Source organism: Alternaria atra (genome assembly GCF_907166805.1).
Source record: "Alternaria atra isolate CS162 genome assembly, contig: 21, whole genome shotgun sequence".
Lineage (NCBI taxonomy): Eukaryota > Fungi > Ascomycota > Dothideomycetes > Pleosporales > Pleosporaceae > Alternaria > Alternaria atra.
This window is the reverse complement of record NW_025091319.1, coordinates 3,167,828-3,187,554: the sequence shown is the minus strand read 5'-3', so window position 1 is coordinate 3,187,554 and position 19,727 is coordinate 3,167,828. Positions and strand designations below refer to the sequence as shown.

General features: G+C 50.8%; 7 protein-coding genes across 7 annotated transcripts; 3 read left to right on the top strand and 4 right to left on the bottom strand.

Moving 5' to 3' along the window:
• Positions 1–600: 600 nt before the first annotated feature.
• Positions 601–2,171, bottom strand: ALTATR162_LOCUS1468 (uncharacterized protein; the record flags this gene model as incomplete). The annotated part of the gene is made up of 2 exons (XM_043309064.1): positions 601–1,926; positions 1,980–2,171. The coding sequence occupies 2 exons, from the start codon at positions 2,169–2,171 to the stop codon at positions 601–603; spliced, it is 1,518 nt and encodes a 505-aa protein (XP_043164999.1).
• A 429-nt stretch (positions 2,172–2,600) lies between these two features.
• Positions 2,601–3,861, top strand: ALTATR162_LOCUS1467 (uncharacterized protein; the record flags this gene model as incomplete). The annotated part of the gene is made up of 2 exons (XM_043309063.1): positions 2,601–2,850; positions 2,903–3,861. The coding sequence occupies 2 exons, from the start codon at positions 2,601–2,603 to the stop codon at positions 3,859–3,861; spliced, it is 1,209 nt and encodes a 402-aa protein (XP_043164998.1).
• Positions 3,862–4,068: 207 nt separating this feature from the next.
• ALTATR162_LOCUS1466 (uncharacterized protein) lies at positions 4,069–6,035 on the bottom strand (the record flags this gene model as incomplete). Its single annotated transcript, XM_043309062.1, has 6 exons — positions 4,069–4,430; positions 4,483–4,813; positions 4,879–5,386; positions 5,447–5,509; positions 5,561–5,783; positions 5,831–6,035. The coding sequence occupies 6 exons, from the start codon at positions 6,033–6,035 to the stop codon at positions 4,069–4,071; spliced, it is 1,692 nt and encodes a 563-aa protein (XP_043164997.1).
• Positions 6,036–7,641: 1,606 nt separating this feature from the next.
• ALTATR162_LOCUS1465 (uncharacterized protein) lies at positions 7,642–7,998 on the top strand (the record flags this gene model as incomplete). Its single annotated transcript, XM_043309061.1, has 2 exons — positions 7,642–7,828; positions 7,904–7,998. 2 exons carry the CDS (start codon positions 7,642–7,644, stop codon positions 7,996–7,998), a joined length of 282 nt encoding a protein of 93 aa, XP_043164996.1.
• A 1,064-nt stretch (positions 7,999–9,062) lies between these two features.
• ALTATR162_LOCUS1464 (uncharacterized protein) lies at positions 9,063–10,497 on the bottom strand (the record flags this gene model as incomplete). The annotated part of the gene is made up of 4 exons (XM_043309060.1): positions 9,063–9,863; positions 9,910–9,990; positions 10,043–10,054; positions 10,105–10,497. The coding sequence occupies 4 exons, from the start codon at positions 10,495–10,497 to the stop codon at positions 9,063–9,065; spliced, it is 1,287 nt and encodes a 428-aa protein (XP_043164995.1).
• Positions 10,498–12,910: 2,413 nt separating this feature from the next.
• On the top strand, positions 12,911–13,241 carry ALTATR162_LOCUS1463 (uncharacterized protein; the record flags this gene model as incomplete). Its single annotated transcript, XM_043309059.1, has 2 exons — positions 12,911–12,921; positions 12,974–13,241. 2 exons carry the CDS (start codon positions 12,911–12,913, stop codon positions 13,239–13,241), a joined length of 279 nt encoding a protein of 92 aa, XP_043164994.1.
• A 2,065-nt stretch (positions 13,242–15,306) lies between these two features.
• On the bottom strand, positions 15,307–19,560 carry ALTATR162_LOCUS1462 (uncharacterized protein; the record flags this gene model as incomplete). Its single annotated transcript, XM_043309058.1, has 4 exons — positions 15,307–15,966; positions 16,019–16,767; positions 16,818–19,253; positions 19,314–19,560. The coding sequence occupies 4 exons, from the start codon at positions 19,558–19,560 to the stop codon at positions 15,307–15,309; spliced, it is 4,092 nt and encodes a 1,363-aa protein (XP_043164993.1).
• Between the last annotated feature and the right edge of the window lie 167 nt (positions 19,561–19,727).

Sequence of the window (19,727 nt, the reverse complement as noted above, 5' to 3'; positions counted from 1 at the left end):
TTGTCCTTCCTTCATGTTTCAAGGCAAGAGCATCTTGCCACTTTTGATAGATACTGGCATTGACCCTGTCTATACGGGTCTCATGCGCAGAGATAAGGCGCTCCGCGCAAGCTAAACAGATGCCGCTAGCTGAACTACTATCCTGGTTGGTCTTCAAGGTGTAGCCTGAGGGAACCACTGCGCGTGGTCTTCGTTAATCATGCACCAACATTACCCAGCATTTGGTCCCAACTATCACCAGGTACCAATGTGAAGTAGTATGAAGTAATGTGGAGAAACCACATCACGTCATACCGTGCGTAATTACTACGAAGAACCTCGTTTTTTAACAAATTATACCCCCATATACCAAAATGCATCCTAAACGTATACGTGATAATCTGCGTTACAACTCTGCCAGATAAGTAACAGTGTATACTTTTAGGGTCTATTTTAGTATATGGGGGTACAATTTATTAGAAACTAGCTCCTTCGTGTGTGTGTAGACGGATGCCAAGAATGCCAGCTACGATCTGCCCTGCCAAGTCATGATCCCTTTCAATCCTACGCTAAAAGTACATAATAATGGCTGTCCCATGGTTAATCAAGGTCCACGATAACTCAATCCTCAGCCTTCGGTTGACCCTCTTCGATTGGCTTCGCAGCAGAGTCAGGCTTCTTCACCTGCTCCGAGTCTGCAGTAGCTGGCTTGCTATCGTCCTTCTCAGCTTTAGCATCATCCTGAGATGGTTCCTTTTCGGTATCTTGGGCGTTCGAAACGCTGGCCTCAGCTGCCTCGGTAGCCGCTGACTCTGTCGTGATATCTTTATCTTGTTTTTCTTCTTCCTCAGGCGAAGTATCCGATGCTCTTTCCTCGCCTGCGCCCTTCTTTGCTGCTTCATCCGTGGCGTCCTTGGCTTCTGGCGCCGTTATCTCTTCGGCAGATTCAGCCTCGTCATCGTCTTCATCTTCATCGTCATCATCATCATCATCATCGTCGTCTTCTTCGTTATCTTCGATGGCCGTGACATCTCCATCGCTGTCGCCATCTTCGTCTTCGGCCTCTTCTTGTGCCGATTCGAAGATCTGAGTAACAGGCCGTGATTGTAAGCTCGGGCGCTCTTCTTCCTCCTCGTTTTCTTCCACAACTGTGTGAACCACGGTAGCTCCCACCGATGGTGAGTGCCTATGTCGTTTGGTAGTACCAGCTGTTGATAGCGTATGATCTGATATTACCTCAGCCGGCGTGTTCACTGAAATCTGTGATGTCGAATCGGAAGGTTCTCGCTTCATAATCAGAGGTGGTGCTGATGGCTTTGCCTCCGTCGATGGCTCAATGCCCTCAGCCTCTGGAGGAATAGTGTAGTTGTCTTCCGGTACCAGACCGTATACGTCGCAGACCGTCTTGTAGAAAATGTATAGTCCTGTCCGGCCCTCAACCTTCCAAAAGACCTCCCGGTGCGAGTACCATGCGTGCGCAAATATTCTATAAACTCGCCTGAAAATGTTGGTCAACTGGCGCATCTGCGAATGCTGCGTCGACTGATCGGTGCCCAGTGCGAGCCTCGAGGGGAAGTGCTTCGGTGATGTGAGAGTATTAGCCGCCCAGTCGAGAGTGTGGCAGCAGTAGTCAATGGCGCAACATGATTTTGGCGGGTCGTGTACCGCGCAAAGATACTGCCACTCTGAAGCACGCATCTCTGGACAGGTCAAGGACGAGCAAGGTGGATCATCTGCGAAGAGGGCAGTAATGATCGAGTTGACCTTCTGTATGAGGAAACGGCAGAGCTCGTAAAGCCACAGAGTCCTGTCTACATTGGTTGGTGATTGCGCAATCTTGAGTGCCATGCTTCTGTCCACTGGCACGATCCCATTCGAATCGGCGGGATGCGTCAAGGAGTTATGGAGCGCTTTGAGGTGTTCGGTAAGTTGGAAGGCCGAGTCAATCTGCGCATCTTGTCAGCTAGGCGCCGTCTTTGGTGCAGAATTCCTCAGCGCACTTCTGATAAATCTACGAGCGGAGGCCCCTCTGCCATGTTCTCCGCTTTGGTTCCTGGTCGTATTCTCCGTTCCGCGGCATGGTCGAGGTTGCTAAACAGCTTCTGTTGCTCTGGCGACGCTGATACTGGGGAAAGCTGGTCTTCTGGAATGGGCGGGGGGCTGGGGAGACGGGGCGAAGCGGGCGACGTCATACTCGAGGAAGAATGGGTGATGGAATGCGCAATTGCTATGGCAGCAGACGTCGATGATCACGTAGGCGGGGTGTGGTGCGTTGTTGACATCGGACATCTGGAGCTTGCCCAGGCGGATGCAGGGCAGTGGCAGGGGTCCTCTGAACTAGTCATTACGCGACTGCGCTAGCTTCATCGCGGGTCAGTGGACCATTTTCTACATGACTCCGCCCACCCCACGACGTCATTTCGGTTCCTTTTGGCCCTCCAGGATCCGAAAGTAGATTTGTTTAGGTAAGTCGTGATGGTGGAATTGTATGCTTTGTGAGATTGCACATTTCTGCGAGTTCCTCATCGACCGCCTATTCTTACTTGACACAGATCAATATCTTGACGCTTTGACGCCCTTCCTCAAAATCCGAATTACTGTCCAGTACCAACTTGCGAGCCATGGACGGAAACGTGTCAGACGACGAAGTACCCAGCCTCGTCCAGCCAGAGACCGACACCAAAGTCATCGATGACCGGGATGAAGAAATACCCAACCTTGTGACTAGCTCGGACGATGCACCTCAGAGCAAAGTGCCCATCACCATAGTCACAGGATATCTTGGTGCGGGAAAGACGACCTTGCTGAACTACATCCTAACTGAGCAGCATGGAAAGAAGATTGCCGTCATTCTGAATGAGTTTGGTGACTGTATGTTCTCCTCATATTGAACATAAGATGTCAATCTAACGCATAACATCAGCGATTGACATCGAAAAGCAGCTCACCGTCTCTGATGCCAACTCTACATCTGCCCAGCCGGCGCCTTTTGTGCCATTAGCGAACGGCTGTATATGCTGTTCCGTCAAGGATATCGGTGTGGCAGCCATCGAGAATCTAATGGAGCAATCCGGACTATTCGACTACATTCTTCTTGAAACGACCGGTCTAGCAGACCCCGGGAACATTGCACCTATGTTCTGGCTCGACGATGGTTTAGGCAGTAGTATCTTCCTAGATGGCATTGTCACACTCGTCGACGCGAAGAACGTCCTGAAGAGCTTGGACGAGGGGCTAGGCGATGAAGAGAACATCGAAGAGAGAAAGAAAGCGAACCATGACGAACATGGCCCGCTGTTGACAACAGCACATTTGCAAATCAGCCATGCAGATGTAATCATTATCAACAAGACCGACCTAGTTTCCGAGCAAGAACTACAGCAAGTGACCGAGCGAATCCGATCCATCAACGGCCTCGCTCGTATCAAGACAACAACTAAAAGCCAAGTTCCTCAACTCGAAGGACTGGTACTAGACCTTCACGCCTACGACGAAGTCACAGATGCGGATCTAAAGTTCGCAAGCAAGGGACACAGCCACCTCGATCCAACAATCACCACTTCAACCATCTCCTTCCCTGCCTTGACACGTGATCAAGTCGACAAATTTGATCTCTTTCTTCGCACTATCTTATGGGAAGAAACACTGCCTGCCGAAACTGAACACAAGTCCTTTGAAATTCATCGCCTAAAGGGCCGCGTCCCCGTCAAGGACGGCAAAATACTTCTTACGCAGGGTGTAAGGGCTATCTACGATACGAACGAGTTTGACGCCAAGGCGGAAGATGGGAACGAGGAATCGAAATTGGTACTGATCGGAAGAGCTGTAGACCAAGAGGCGTTTAGACAGAGTTTGATGGCTACGTTGGGCGATTCTCATTAAGTGCTTCTTGAGCCGAAGATAGATATCGGGCCGCCAGGTAGTGTGACCACTGGCATTTCTCGTGGGATGTACAGAATCATAAAAGCTATGCAATCAAAGTCATCAAAAGTTGTCAAACAACTCGAAAATTCTTTTCTCTCTGCTAATCTAACCTCAAACAATCTGCAAATAACGAACGACGCTCATCGACACGGCAGCCGCCATCGCTTACACAATACCCTTCTCATTCCCGACAACAGTAGTCTCATTCCCAGACGACGCATCACCCGAAAGCGCTGCAAGACCAATTTCACGGTTAATTTCAGCCATTCTCTCCTGGTCCTTGAGCGCAGTACCCTCACTACCAAAGATGGTATCCATCTCCTCGAGTGTCAACCTCTTTGTCTCAGGAACAAAGAACCAGATAAATGCCGCACCAAGTGTGGTAACCATTCCGAAGAGAATATAAGTTCCGTATGTAATGTTTTCCAGTAACTCCGGGGTAATCTGTCCGATGATGAAGTTGTTCATCCAGTTGGAGGACCCACCAAGCGCAGTACCGTATGGACGAGTGGATAGAGGCCAGATTTCTGTGAGGGGTATTAGATCAAAAAGTGCCAGATTGAATATATATGGACTTACCAGCGATCAAAATCCAAGCACAAGGACCCCAGGAGTATCCAAAGTGGATAACAAACAGCCAGACCATTACTACTGCCGCCCATCCAGCCGCACGGTGGTTTGCAAAGTTGTCAATGTTCTTAGCGAGAATAACAGCAATGACAAAGTGTGAGAATGCCATGCCGAGGGCACCAACTGCCAGAACGGGTTTGCGACCTAGACGGTCGATATACAGGACTGCTGGGATGGTGGCGATGAACATGACTATTCCCACAACTCCAGTAGCAAGGAGTGACGTGGTGGTGCCTGTTAAACCTATTTGTTCGAAAATCTGGGGGGCATAGTAGAGGACCTGATAAGTCAAAAGTCAGCGTATATACCAAAAGTTGTTAAGATAAGTGTTGGGATCACACATACCGCATTGATACCAGTCCATTGCTGGAAAAACATGGTGACGGTAGCAACGATAACCCTCTTGAACATAGCCTTGGTCTTGAAAAGGGAAGCAATGGCAACAAACTGGAGTTTGAAGATGTTCCATGCAGTCTGCTCGCGAAGATGAGGAAAAGCTTCGGCAACGCTGCGTTTCTCGAACATGGACTGGGCCTTAATCTCAAGGAATTCCAACTCGATAAGCTCATGATCGACAGGGAGATTACGAAGGGATGCGAGATTCTTCCTAGCTTCTTCCTCACGGTCATGGTGCACCAGCCAACGTGGGGAGAAGGGCATCCAGATCATGCCGACGATGAGGACGAAAGCTGGAACGAGCTGAAGGCAGATGGGTACCAGCCATGCTGCATTGGATTGCGTCTCCAGTGTGGTGCCGCCAATGTAGTTGGTTCCGTAATTGATCCAGAAACTGATCATGATGCCAAACGTGATGGCAAGTTGTTGTAGTGCTACTAGAGCACCGCGAACCTCACTACATGGAGTTAGCATATTGTTCCGATCGTAGAGACTGGAAATCCTCGATGGTACTTACGGAGGCGCACATTCACTGTTGTACATGGGAACAATGACTGAAAGACCACCAACTCCGATACCACTGTGAATCGTTAGCCAGGATTCAGCTGGTTTAGGGTGTCTCTTTACTGACGTGATGAAGCGGCCAGCTAGAATTTCCTCATGACCACCAGAAATCGCAGTAATCTGGACCACGACGCCGATGATGAAGATTGCTGTAGCGATCAAGATACCATACTTGCGCGAGAATGCCTCGGCAACGAAACCAGACATGACGGCTCCAAACCAGGCTCCAAGTTCCAGAATAGCGGTCAACCATCCCTTTTGTGTTGGATTATCAACGTAGCCGTCGGTTTCTGCTCAATGTAAGCGCAAGGCAGTAGTCAAAATCGCGAGTACATACGTGCTCCAAAGGATGGCATAGCCAAGATTCCGCTGAACATTCCTTGGTTGTATCCGTACAGCACTCCTCCAAGACAGGCAAACAAGGCGATGAGAAACACCTTTCCGTTCTTTACAAGAGCTCTAGGACCACTCGCGCCCATCAGGGCTTGACGTCTCTGGAGCGCGGCATCGAAGCCAGTCGCACCGCCACCTCCTCCAGCCATGACAATGATTGATTATCGATATTAGGAACGTTTCGAAAGGTTGGCGAAAGTTTGAAGTCACAGGCGTCTGAGCTGTAACCCGGGATACCAAAAAGCTTACAGTCCTTTGCTCGGAGACTCCAGGCTTATGTATGGGGTGCAGGAGCCCGCACCACCATCTGCACAATCATCCAGCACCCCAGTGACAAGACCGTAGCAGTGTGGGGAACCAGGCGTCCATACTCTTTCCAGAGCATCGGTAATAAGTGCTCTTTAACCCCTTAAGCATACCAAGAAGAAACGGTCTCTCGGCAACATGTAGAACACGGCTTGAGGAGTGCCAAGCCAAAGCTTTGAGTACACTAATTGGATACGGAAAGCGATGTAAGCCTCCACTACTCTTGGCAACTAGGTGCCGTTCGTGGTCTATCCGCCGCTGATGTCGTTCTGTTGCTGTGGGCCAGGTGCCAAGGTCTACCCGAGCAGGCTTTAGGCTAAATTACTGGCAATCTGAGATTCAACATCGGTCATGAGTAACTTCGTAGGAGCGGAATGCCGATTTGATGAGACTCCGAGGGATCCTTCCACGGTTGAGACGGCAGTTTCAGTAGCTTGATCGCATCATGAGAGGCACAAATCAATAGTCCTGAAAATATGACTGCGCATCATTCGTCTGCGAATGTGGAGTTTGAGAAGAGGACGGGTGACTGGAGGATGAGTGCTGACGCAAGCAGACGCATGGCACTCGAACGGTTATAGCCCACCAAGGCGGTTACAAATCTCGTCAGACACAGGTTGTGCAGGAAGGAACTTTTGATTGGCATTAGTCTTGATACGTTATATGATCTTCGGAGGATCCAGCTTGTGCTGCAAGGATTATGTGCTGTTGGCAGCCTTCGAGCCTGTGCTGCTCAGCAGACGAACCAGGAATTCGCATTGAAATGTCGTAGATAAAATGAAGAAGACAACATCCATGACTCGTAGAAGCTGGTGCTCTACTCTAATCATAAATGGTCGATGTGGGTGGAGTGACTGAACGATGAAGGCTAACGAGGGCGGGCCCACGGGGAAGGATCGCCCCGCGCAATGGCGTGTCAGCGAAAACGCGTGGACGCGCTTTGGCTGCGTCACAACGCTAACATCAACACCAACCCATACAGCCCATACTATCAACAGACAGTCACCTGTTTTGCAAGCATGGCAGTCTCAATTTTCCAGCGAAAGCGTGATCTCATCTATCTCGTCTTCTTCATCGTGCATCTGCCGGTAATGCTAGGTAAGCACAGAAACTTGCATATTGAGCTTGTGAGCCCTTTACCTACAGCATTGAAGCAACACCGAATACACTACGACCAGACTTCTTCGTATTACGTTTTCTACACTGCTATTCGGTGGTTTCCTATCTCAATGCCCTAACCACCTACAACTGAGAAACGAACTAAGCAGTACTAACTTAACCACAGCATTTGACCTAACAGCCTACTACCCAATCCAAATAAAGCCACTCTGGATGTCCTCTTTACGCGACTGGTATATATCTACGTACGGCGATAGGTTCTTCTACAACGCCCCGGCCTGGTTTCCTATCCTGACCTTCCTTGAACTCGTCTACCATCTCCCCGTAACTATGTGGGCAATTCCTGCCTTGTTACGCGACGACCCCCGCGTTCCTCTTGCTCTCCTAGTGTTCGGTCTGGAGACGAGTTTGACGACGTTGGTCTGTTTGGCAGAGATGCTGAGTTGGGAAGAGTTGACGTCCGTACAGAGGGGTCTGCAGGGGCTGGGTGGTATGTACGGGGGTTACCTGGCTGCTGGTAAGTTATGTTATTGTGTTCATCAGAGCTACAGAGTGGAGTGTGGAGTGCTTTTCATTGGGCTAACGAGATCAGGTATCTTTATGACGCTAGACTGTTATGCAAGGTTGGATCAGATGATTGCGAAACAGCATCGAGGGCTGGAGCCGGTGACCAAGAAGAAGTTGTGACACTCTGATTTTCCTATGAGAAAGATCCAAGGAGATGGCCGTGACAGGCGGTGGTATATGAGCTAGCTACAGAGACCAAGTGTTACTGAGTTTATTCGACGATTAGGGGTAGTACATATGAAGTGAAGGGACTGAAGCCAAAGTATACGAACGAAGCTCTTGGGGGCATGAGCCCATCGAGTCAATACATGGCTACGTAACACGTCACTGTGCATAGATTGAGATATGTACGACATCAGTCCGGAAATACTTTGCATTGGAGCAGCGTGTTAGAATGATACCTGCCCGCCCCGGTGGTCATGTAATGATACAGAAACAACGTTATACCCATGCGCCACGTACTCCGCCAAGATTCGACAGAGCGTTTTTGTAACACCGACCCCATAAGCTATGTCTACCGTGACGCCGATACCTGTGTAATGACACTATCTCGTACACCGAGCGCCAATCGTTATCCTTACGCAGCTTCAAACGTATCCCAGAAACGCCAAAAACAAACACTACATAATCATCAAAACTAGCCCCAACATGAAAAGGATCAAATGTGATACAAACAATGAAACAAGAATGGCTACGCAACATAAGGAAGGAATATAAGAGTGATAGCTCTGTACAACACACCCGTTATCGTGGACCACGCTGATTGGAAGGTCGCAGCATGCACCTTGCCATAGATAGACTCTAACGTCAATCACCGGGTTCTTGTTCGACCCGACGATATTGGTAGCCGGCGGTGATGGTATACCCAGTGCACAACGAACTCATTGAGTCAGGCAATGTAACACCCAGCATATGCGCCTAATACTGCATAAATCGGTAGACTGCATATGTGTTTTCGTAGTATGCGTCGATGGCGGTACAGGGTCTGAACGTGTTCGCTCCAGCAGAATTGGTCGAGTTAACGGTGGGGGTTGGCTGGCTGCATTGAGATTTGCAGAAGTGTGTTGCCGCCGTAAATGTTCAGAGCTTGAGAGTGTGAGAGGAGAAGAACCGTTTTGAAAGCAAAGTACAGAGATTAGATGCAAAGGGAACCCAGAGAACGCCGCCCTTTTGTTTTTGTTTTGTTAGTAGAAGACTTTGATAGTCTTTTCGTCATCCACTTCTTCGGCCAACATCCATAGCTCATTAACCTTCTTGGCTGTGCCAGATCTTTCTTCGAAGTCTTCACCTAGCTTCATAACGCAGCTGAAAGCTAGACTCCAACCATTGACTCCAGCCGCATAGAACGCTTCCGCAACGGCAGCCTCGCGACTACCGCATTTGACGAGCTTGTAGATCTGGCGGCCGTTGAAGTGGGCACCATGAATGAACGGATCGCTAGCTTGACAAGTGCTGAAGACTAGGCAGTAGACGAGCGGAGTGCTCTCAAGGGCTTCAGACTTTGCGTCAGTACACTCATGACATGTCCCAGCATAGCCATCATCAACGGCATGTCCAGCAGCACATTCAAATATGTCATCGTCTGTTGGTGTCGTCATAGCCGCTGATGCCCATACCTTGGGCGTTTCTAGGCTCACTGGCCGTGCGTTGAGTAGGGGAAGTAACTCGTCCGGCGCCCATCGGTTCGCCTCGAGCGTCCTGATACTTCGGAGATGCGCTTTGGTAGGCTTCTCGTACCAGATCTCAGAACTGCCATGTTTCAGAAGCCACTCAAACTCCTTGTAATCCGCCACATGAGCCGGATGCCTTGTCATCAAGACATTGCGTCGAAAGGGCCCGATGCGGATTACGCGGCTTGCAAAGTCGGAGATGGACTCGCTAGAATATTGTACTTGAATGAACTGGTTCGGCGTGTCGGTTTCTATTGGAGGAATGAAAGACGTCACCAAGAGGCCGGGGGACGGCTCAGGTGGTGGGGGTGGTGGCTTGAAAGGGTCAGCACCGGATATCCCGAGAAGATGTATAACTTACTGGCGGTGGGAATGGGGCGGGAGGAGCCATGCCGGTCACGCTAAAGAAGGGCGGCACGCCCGGAGGTGGCGGAGGCGGCGGCTTCTACTGTCAGCTTACATCTTTGGCAAATAGAGGAAAAGTCGCAACATACGGGTGGAGGTGGCTGTTGCAGATGTCAGAATCATCCTTCACATCACGTCAGATATGACTTACTGGGGATGCCAATGGAGGGCAATTCTTCTCCAAACCCGGAAGGCCGGGTTTTGTTTGAACCGGAGGTCCCGAGATATAAGGGAAACCCATCTTGTTGAAAGAGTCCACCATCTCAGCCTCATGTTCTGTAGATTCACCAGGCTGACACCTTCCGAACAGTGCCTCGGTTGGATTCTTACTGACATTCATGGCGCCTTGCGAACCCGGGAGCGCAGCAACGTCTTTGGGAGACTCGACTGATGGTAGAGGTCCGCGGAAGGTAGACGGTGGAGTGCGATTCGCGTTGCTCCGGATTGTGGCTTCAGATCGATATGGTTCGTTCGAAGGCTCGCGGGATGATGCGATGAGGGTAGAAGATACGTTCTCAATGAATACAATGTCTTCGCCTTCCATGCCTGCGTTTCGTAGTGTAACGAAAGGTGATGATTTGGAGAGGGCTTCTATCAGAAGGTTTTATTCCTAGATTGAAGACGTCGTGAAACTATAGCTTTGTACGAATGAGAGCTTTCAATAGACTTATCGAGTCCTAAGGCTCAGAACCGTAGCTGAGTTGTCAGCCTCCGGGATGACTCTAGAAATGTGAGTCGTGGCAACAAGCTAGTCAAACGCAGAGCCCTTGGAAATGATGCAGGAGATGACCTGCCTTTTATTCTTGGGTAGTTAGCGCATATGCCGCAGCGACAAGGCCCAGTGCCTCGCTTTTTTGAGAGGGACCGTGACAGTGGCGCCACCGATCGCTAACCTTGCGTGGCAGCATCTTGCACGAGTGCCGATTACACCGTTAAGGGTATTCTTGCTTAACAGTAAGCTGGTATGTTGTACAATTGTGACTGCCAACGTTGAAAAGCAATGTTAGTACGGTTACATCAACCAGAAGATGAGCAAACGATCGCATGATCCATGACCTGTACGAAACCTTGAGAGGACAGAAATCTCCCCATCTGGTTGGAGTTCGATCGCAAAAGATCATGGGTCCCGCATCCTTCTACGAAGTGGTAGCGATGACGATTCGAGCGATTCCTTTTTCGAAGACTAAGGGTAGGGGCGGAATTACCCATGTTGTTGTCCTTCTATAGTAGACTGTTATTGGAGTCACTATGTCCGGTGATACCAAGACATCCTATCGGTCGGGTCTTGCATAGGACCGAAGTGAGGCTTGAACAAGGCGTCCATCAAGTGGTAATAATTGTCTGCATCAACCGCCTTGTAGAACACAGGATGATCTCGAGATCTCGTTACGATCAACACGGAAATGTTTCTAGGGCTCGGCCACCGCACTTGCAGCGGTAAGGATGTGTGACTGTGCGCGTTTTCGAAGCCTGTAGTACTGGCAGCCACTGATTCGATGCGCCTATCGTTATTGGTTCTCGGCAGCTACGGTGCATTTGGTGGAAACTCTCATTGGTAGCTCAATATTGCCTACTTGCTGAGCTCGACAAAAATTCTTGGAATCTTGCCCGAAACCTAATGTAAAGGCGGGGCCGAAGCTGAGTGGTAGTTTCGTTTCTGCTTTTCTTCCAGGGCGCATCAAGACCCGGGAATGCCTTTTACCCCAACATGCGGACTTTCGAGGAGAGTTCCTCGATTATAGCCGTTATCCAGAGGTTCGAGTCCAAAATAACAGCTAGGTCCATTCGGTAAGGGCCCTTTCCGAGCGCGCATGAGCGAATGGGCACAGGATATGCATCTGCTCTGCAGCAGCTGCATTATCACACCGCAATTGCGCCAAACCAAGGTACCCGCGTATGCGATATTGCAAGCGGTGAGAAATCTATGTTAAAACCGATACGGACGTTGATTGAGGCATCTATCAAGGCGTTTGATCACTCACTTAGGTTGCGAGCGTCGGGTGACGCACAGGCTTCCTGGGGGTAGTTACATTTCGAGGTTCACTGCCAAGGTGTACCATACCCTGGATGAGCTCAAGCATGTTCACCGGACGAGCATTCGTCGATCCATGGCGTACCCCAGGAACACTTGTTTGGAGTATAGTGAAGCTGGCTAGGCCGCGTGGACTGCATTTCCTCCAAACCTTAGCATATAGAGCGTGAGGCCGAAGAGCTTGGTGTGTAGATCGGTCGGATCCATAAAGCGAAAGGGAGGCTGTGGCTCAGCAACGTCCAAGTCGGTGTCTTCCATAAATGGGCCCTATGATCCTGAGGATGCTTCGTTATCATAGTAGAAGGCTTCCCGAAACTCGAAACCGAAATGGAGATGGAGATGGAAAATAGACTCGCAGAACAAGCGGCATGACTCGTTCTTATAGACATGATGCTGCTTATGGTACAAGACTATCTGAGGGATGGGCTGTACAGGTCAAAGGGCCGGCTGGTGCCTTGATTGTACTATAAAACGAGGCGGAAATGTGTATGATGAGTATAGAGATCTGCCGTCTTGAAATAGTAACGACAAGCGAGAGCAAGAGGAACAAGGAGGAGTACGTAAAGTAAGATTTCGAAAGAAGTCGGAATTGTATTTTTTCGAAAAAGGAGAGTGGAAGCAAGAAAGAAAACACATGTGAAGTCAAGATAGAGGTGGAGGACCTTCGGAGTTGGCCATTTAGGTAACAATGGGGGAAGCACGTGATTCTCGGCTTTAGCTTTGGACGCGCCCTGAGAGGATAGGCGTCATCGCATCTTCCCAAGCTCGCAACTCGACGCCGAAGGCATCTTCACATCGCCATCCCGCTCTACACACTCCCCTACCGTATCCGTTCACGAAAAGCTTGCGCTCAAGCACGCTATCGTATCGCCGCACGTAACCCCGTACACCATCGAACCAGCACATCAACAACCCGACAACCACAATGGCGAACGGGTCAGTCCTGCGCAATGAAGCTCTACGACATACATCCGGCTAACGTAAGCAGATGGGCACCTATCATCGGCCTCATAGTCACCGTCATCTTCTGCGGCGCAGCCTGGTTCCTAGCTCCAAAAGGCGAGAACCAAACGTACGTTCACAACATCTCTTCGTCCAAGATCACACCCACGCCTACAAAGCCCTGCTTGCGCACCAAGACCTCTTTAGAGCTGCTCCTCGCCATGCATGAGAATCGAAGTGCAGGTGGAGGCAGGCGCGTCCATTTCACCGACGACACGAGCAGCGATGGTTACGAGAGCGAGCAGCCATCTTGATCCACATTTGAGACGAGGACTTGAGAACCAGGAAGGAAGTGACAGACCTTGGGCTAACTTTTATGGATAGGGTCTGGCGATCTACACTTGTACTGTCTGCCGCTGCCATGTATCTCATGTGGGCGATTACCTTCCTCGCGCAACTCCACCCACTTATCTCGCCCATTCGAGGCGACTTACGACCAGAATATAATGGAGGACGTTAGCGTATCGCACTCGCAAATGTTCAAGGCGCGAGACATATGCATGCGAGAATGAATGATGGCATGGGGTAGCCTGCACTAGACGACAGAAAGCGCTAGGGCATGTAGCGAAAGGATGCATCATACTAGAGCAGCCGTGTACTGGGCGAGTCGCATCTAGGGGCTGTCGATTATGGGCACCCAAGACAGTGCATGACAGGATACTTGAGCGCATGTGTATAATTGGTTTGGCGTATTACGGAGCTTCTTGGCTTGTACAAATATCAAATGGGTATCATTGCTTGCAACCAGAACGCTCATGACTATCTCTTCGCGCCCTGCCTTCAAGAAGCGCTAATCGCGTTTCCCACCCAATCCCAAACATTCCCGGCAATCGTCCACTCGCTCAGGTACCCTTCCCACCCCGTTCCCAAGCCCGCTGCTCTCAGTATACCCCAGCCCACGAGCGTTCTCAGCCCCGCCCCAATACCGACCAGAACACCCGCTCTGAGATACCCACAATCCATGAGTATCTCCAACGCAGCGATGTTGTTCACTATCACCGCCCAACTGACCGCCGTCGCGGAACTAGGCAAATCATAATCCCAGATAATGAGCAATATAGGAAACAACTTCGTACAGCTGCTAACGAGCAGAGCAGTAGACAACGGCGTCGGAGAATGGAACTGTGGTATACATCTCTGCCAGAGTCTGCGCGCCGCACTGGGTAGACGCTCCGCGTCAAAAGCGCACAGAAGCCGTATCGGTAGATGAAAAGCCAGCGTACATAGTGTGACCAGACAGAGGAAGAATAGGTATTGTACGCCGAGTGGATGCGCTTGTAGTACTACCGCGTTTTTTATACCGTCATGTGGAGGTAAGAGCGGACTTGTCGACGTGATGTTCGCAGAGGAAGAAGAAACCGACGAGGGATGGTACGGCGATGTGGTAGGCAGAGGCAGAGGCAGTTTCTCGATACGCGCCCATGTCAGGTAGACGTCGAAAAGGAGGAGCAGTATGCCTAGTCGTAGAATGGAGCGCTGTATCTCATGTTAGTCTCATGGCTCTCTCTCTCTCTCTCTCTCTCTCTCTCTCTCTCTCTCTCCTCATGCAAAGGAAGCTAAATTCACACGTACATCAAACCGACTATCATCCCTTCCCAACCGATTAAACAGCAAATGCCGATAAACCTCCGCCTTGATCAACACCAGATCAATAAACAGAACTACGAAATCATGTTCCACGTATTTATCCGCAAACTTCTTGCACACAGGGCATTGTGTTAGGCGGACACCTTTCCCGAGGGCTCGGTCATCGGCTTTGGAGTACGTTGTGTAGAGCGTGCGCACGGGGGTGCGGCAGGATATGCATATCGGCATTGCGGAGAATGGAGAGATGTGCCGGTGTTACATGGCGTGGGGAGGTAAGATGGGGTTATGTGTGTTGCTTGCGACGTGAGATGTGGGGTTGTGGAGTGCAGGTGGAGTGTTGGAGAGGATGCGGAAAGTGACGATACTTGGGGGAAAGCATTTGGCACGGTGTTTAGGGTGGGGGCTTGTTGCTAAAGTCCGGCAACAAATTCGTTGGCTAAATAAACCATGTCAAAAGTCTCACGCATTCATTCAGACGTGCTTCCATTACAATGTTTCATTCAAGAATACGCTAGCCTTGATTATGCTCCGTTTTCGTCTTATGTCCTACAAGATTGGTTGTAATACATTCAATGCTTTTGACGCCAATCCCCGTACTCATGCACCTATTCAACGCCTCGCACTGCAAGAATGGTAACGAAGAGAGAAAAGAACCCAAAATACACAATCATCGCTTCTGTATATCTTCACAACCCTTCGGCTTTGCCTCCTTGCTCCTCAGCTCACGGCTTTTCAGCGCGCGGCTTCCTCGAGCATGGCACTGAGATCCCTCGCACGTTGGATCCAGGCCTGGTCGTCCATGTCTCGCCCCAAAACATCGCTGCTCAAGATGATGCGCATTACCTCTGCAAGACCGATGGCGTTCTCTGGACCGCCGAATAGCGCGCCAGTTCGTCTGCTTACTGCACCCCATTGCTCTACAAGGTAGATGATCCACTTAACGAGCAGTTTGCGGTTGCGGCCAGCAAAAGGCTGTTCTTGCGCATACCACAGCGCTTCCAGAGTGGCGACCAGGTTCTCAAACGGCGCTTGAAGTTTGAGGAAGACATCGATCGGCCATGTGAGGTTGGAGTTGAGTGCAAGATTCTGCGCATTCGGCGCATTAGCATCGTGTACGTAGAACTCGAGGTCGTATTGGAGAAGAAGCTGCAGGACGATGTTCACTGGGAAAACGTTGTCGTTGAGGTTGGTACGGTGACCGAGGTCCTCGACCTTCAATGCGACAATCTCCCAAGGCGCCCCTTGACGATCGGCCAAAGCGTTTCGATGAGTTTGATCAATAAGGTTAGTCCATGTCGAGCGGATATCAGGTACGTTGCGGTAGTCGGCAGCGTGGTAAATTAGTAGACATATGTCGTAGTATGCTGCTTGGTCGGCATAGTCATGGTAGAGCTAATGAAGTGTTAGTAAAATTATCACTGGTGATGTATCACATTAAACTTACTTCGTCGAGTGGGTGGATCTGGCCGTTGAGGTGATCAATGACATCTTCCCTTCGCTTACCGCTAAGTCGCTCATCGCCCTTGATTCTTTGCAAGACATCATCTTGGATGTTGGCAATGTCTAGGTGGTCGCTAATGTTTCTTAGGAGCTCCTGTCTTGACTGCCTGTTGCGCACCCCATTCTCTGCGAAGCCATTCATCCGCGTAGAAGCATTGGCCTTTGCACGCGACAGATATTCTATCCTCTTCTCGAGTGTCAAGGGTAGGGTGCTCTTTGCGAGCTGGTATTGCGTCTCAGCAGCACTAAGGTAGTCGTTATAGTGAGCGTAGTAGCGCCACAACAGATCTGCATGTGCCAGGTTTGTCTCCGAGCTTTGCCGCAAGTAGTCGACTACGAAAGGAGAGTTGATCTCCAGCAACCGCTCGGCCCAGCCGTTCTGCATGTACCAATCGTACAAGTAGTTTTGAAAGACCTCGTCGTCCGAATTGTTGATCTGCTCGTACGCTTCGTGCTTGCGACGAGTGACCTGTGAAATGACACCGTCGGGTACGGGGCCCTGGGTGTTGTACGCCTGATCTACAGCTTCAATAACCTTACAGATCAGCGTGTAACAAGAGGCGCGCTTGTCGAAGTACTCTCGGCGCGCGTCATTCGGGTCGACATTGCTGTCAGTCTTGTCTCGAATCCAAGACAGAGCTTTGTTACCCCGGTCCCATTCTTGAGCAACCTTCAGGGCCAGTCTGATAGCACCTAAGTGAGTCGTTAGTACTGTCCAAACGCAGATTGTGTAACGAGCTTACCAGCATAGAACTCGAGTTGAATGTACTGATTGACTGTGGCAGCCAGGTTCTCATAACTCAGACTCTTCGCCACCTGCTCGAATAGTCTCAGACTGTCGTTGAGCAAGATGCGTCCGCGTTCAGCATTTGCACCGGAATCGGCAGCCTTCTTCAGACTCTCTTGCGCCTTGAAAATGACAACATCGTCGGAACTGCAGAAGCTGCCACACTTCCTCCGCAGAGCTTCGGCAACTGATTCAACGTTGGAACCCTTGGTGATGTTGCGGTTTACTATTGCCTTAACCAGCTCCCTTGCGATCTCTCTGCCTTCTTTGACAGAGAAGAGACCGTGGAAGGTGAGTTGACGCACTCTACCCTGTAATTGAGGATCAGGCAGCAGTACCAGGATATCTTCCAAGCGCTCTTCGAAGAGCACCAGGACGAAAGATATGCCTTCGACAATGTTGTTGATCATCTGCAACAAACTAGTGAGCGCCCTGTTTTCGCCTTGGAGCTCGACTTCTTCTTGTCGCGATGACGCGCGACCGAGTGCCTCTGGCCCAGCCAAGCCTTCAATAAAGGACCTGTTTGATTCGAGGAACTCCTGGAGCTGAGCCAAAGAACGTTGAACTTCTTGCAACTTGGCGATCGGATGTGTTGATGTGAGGACAGGTCCAGTCGGTGTGACAGCCTCGGTAATGATGGGCGTGTTCCAAATGGATCGGACGATGCGTGACACATACATAGCAATGCCATCGTGCCTTGGTGATGCGCGGACGTTCTCTACACTCAAGCCTTCTACTGTCGCGCTCTCTGTTAAATGCGCTTTCCCGCCAAATTCAATAAAGACTCTGCGAGCAAAATCAATAACCTCGGGATCAGTAACCTTTGCGATTCGCGAATCGGGTCCAACGTCCGAGCCTTGACCGCACGCAACAGCCAAAGCGGTAGCAGAGGTCTCGGCCAAACCGTACTGCTTCGCGAGCTTACGAATGTCGCCTTCAGCACCCTCATGACCTCCGTTCTTCACAATAGAAGCAAATATGTCAACAAGCCTTCTTCGTCGGACCGTTTCGATGCCGTGCGATGTGATGATGGCGTACTCGCATAAGGGTTTGTCGAATTGGGTCGAAAGTTCATTGCCAAAACCCAGAGGTTCATTCCGAGCCGAGAAGGGTTCCGACACCAAGCCAATATCCTGCACCCTCCCTACCAGTTCTGTATACAAACCAGTCTCGGTGTATCTCGGAGGTTCTGAGCTTTCTCGCTGGCCCAGCAGCCCAGAGTGTGGAGCGGAAACAAACATGTGATGGTTTTGGTCGTTGGGGGATCGAAGAACAAAAGAGAAAAAGGCACCGGGCGCGTACCGTGTTGCGACGGTAGTCTCCCTAAGGTATCTCGACTCGAATCCAACCGCTGTGCCCCCTTGGTAAGGCTGTACCTGAGTCGAATTGCCCTGCTGCGAAGGCTGGCCGTCATTTGGAGGGAATCGAATATGTCGTAATTGCATACTGTTTGGTGCGTTTATGCTGTTGGCGCTCCATTGTCCACCAGATGTCGTGCTCAGGTACAGCCTACACCCGGAGGATGTTGTGGCCATCAAAGATAGATTGTCCGCTTCTGTACTTGAAATGGGACTCAGATGGACAATCTGCATCTTGTCCAAGGCGCCTGTCGGCCGTACAATATGCCCACACATTGTCTCGATCTGTGTTCGTGTCCGGGTGAGAGAGCTCTCCAAGACATTCGGCGCGCGCATGTAGTAGACCTTGATGGTACCGTTGGTAGAAAGGGTGTACAGGACGTTGCGTGTATCGTCGATTACCATCTGCTGGATGCCGGCTTGTCGCGTCGGTCCGTAAAATGGTAGTGCGGGTAGGCCGATGGACGTTGTGACGTGGTTCGTCTTGCTGCACTTGCTGGAAAACCACTTGTCTTCCTGCTGATAGTTCAGCTCGTATACGTCCTCGGTTTGGCCATCGCCGAAGAAGATGCGCCCGGTTGTTGTCGAGCCGGCGATTGCAGTCACGTTGATCTTCCTGACCGAGGTCGACAGTCCCGTCCGGTACATTGTGATGGCATGAACGCCCTCGGGTCCTCGCTGGCATTCCACGGCTATCAGGAAGATGTCTGAAACAGTCGCGACCACGAGTAGGTATTCGATAGTGCCAACAAAGACACCAGGACGCGGCTTGACAAGCTTGACACATGTGATGTTGCTTGGTTGCTCTTCGAATCCAACGAGTTCAGGGTTCGGATGTGTGTAGTCCCAGAGGTAGACCTGGTTGTCCACGACGACCCAGGCGTGGTTAATCTCTGCAAACAGGCCCATACTCGTCGACATCTGCGTGTGGTCTACCTGCTCAAAAACGGCCTCTGGAAGTTTGTAGGACCGCAACTTCTGGAAAGGGGCCCATGCCGGACTATTGGGTATCTCGTACTCGCCCGAGATGCCCTCTGCGCGGCTTCGTTAGCATCTCACCAAGCTTCTACTACTACTGTTACGTGACTACTCACGTCCAATGTACGCCTCTAAAGCGGGAAACCTGTTGTCTCGGTCCAGCATGCTGTTTATAGTCCGCGATGCGCGATCTATGGGACTCTCTGTTGGCGGTACAGGCAACGCTTGCTGTTGCTGTTGCTGCGGCTGTGGTTGCGACATGGAGCCTGTTCTCGCGAAGCCAGGCCGGTTGGGCGCAGGTGTGTTGACGAAAGCGCCGGGGGTGGGGCGTTGCGGAGTCGCGGGCGCCATCTGGAAGGCCATGATGGATTGTGTATAGGGTTCAAGTGTTGCGCTGGTCGTAGCCCGGGTGAGAGCGAGCTTCAGATGGAGGTTGGGGGAACGCGCCGGGGAGATGGCGTGCACATGAGCTGCGCGCGGATGTTTAGATGATGAGAAAGTAGGAAAAGCGCACAGAGTAGAAGGTCAAA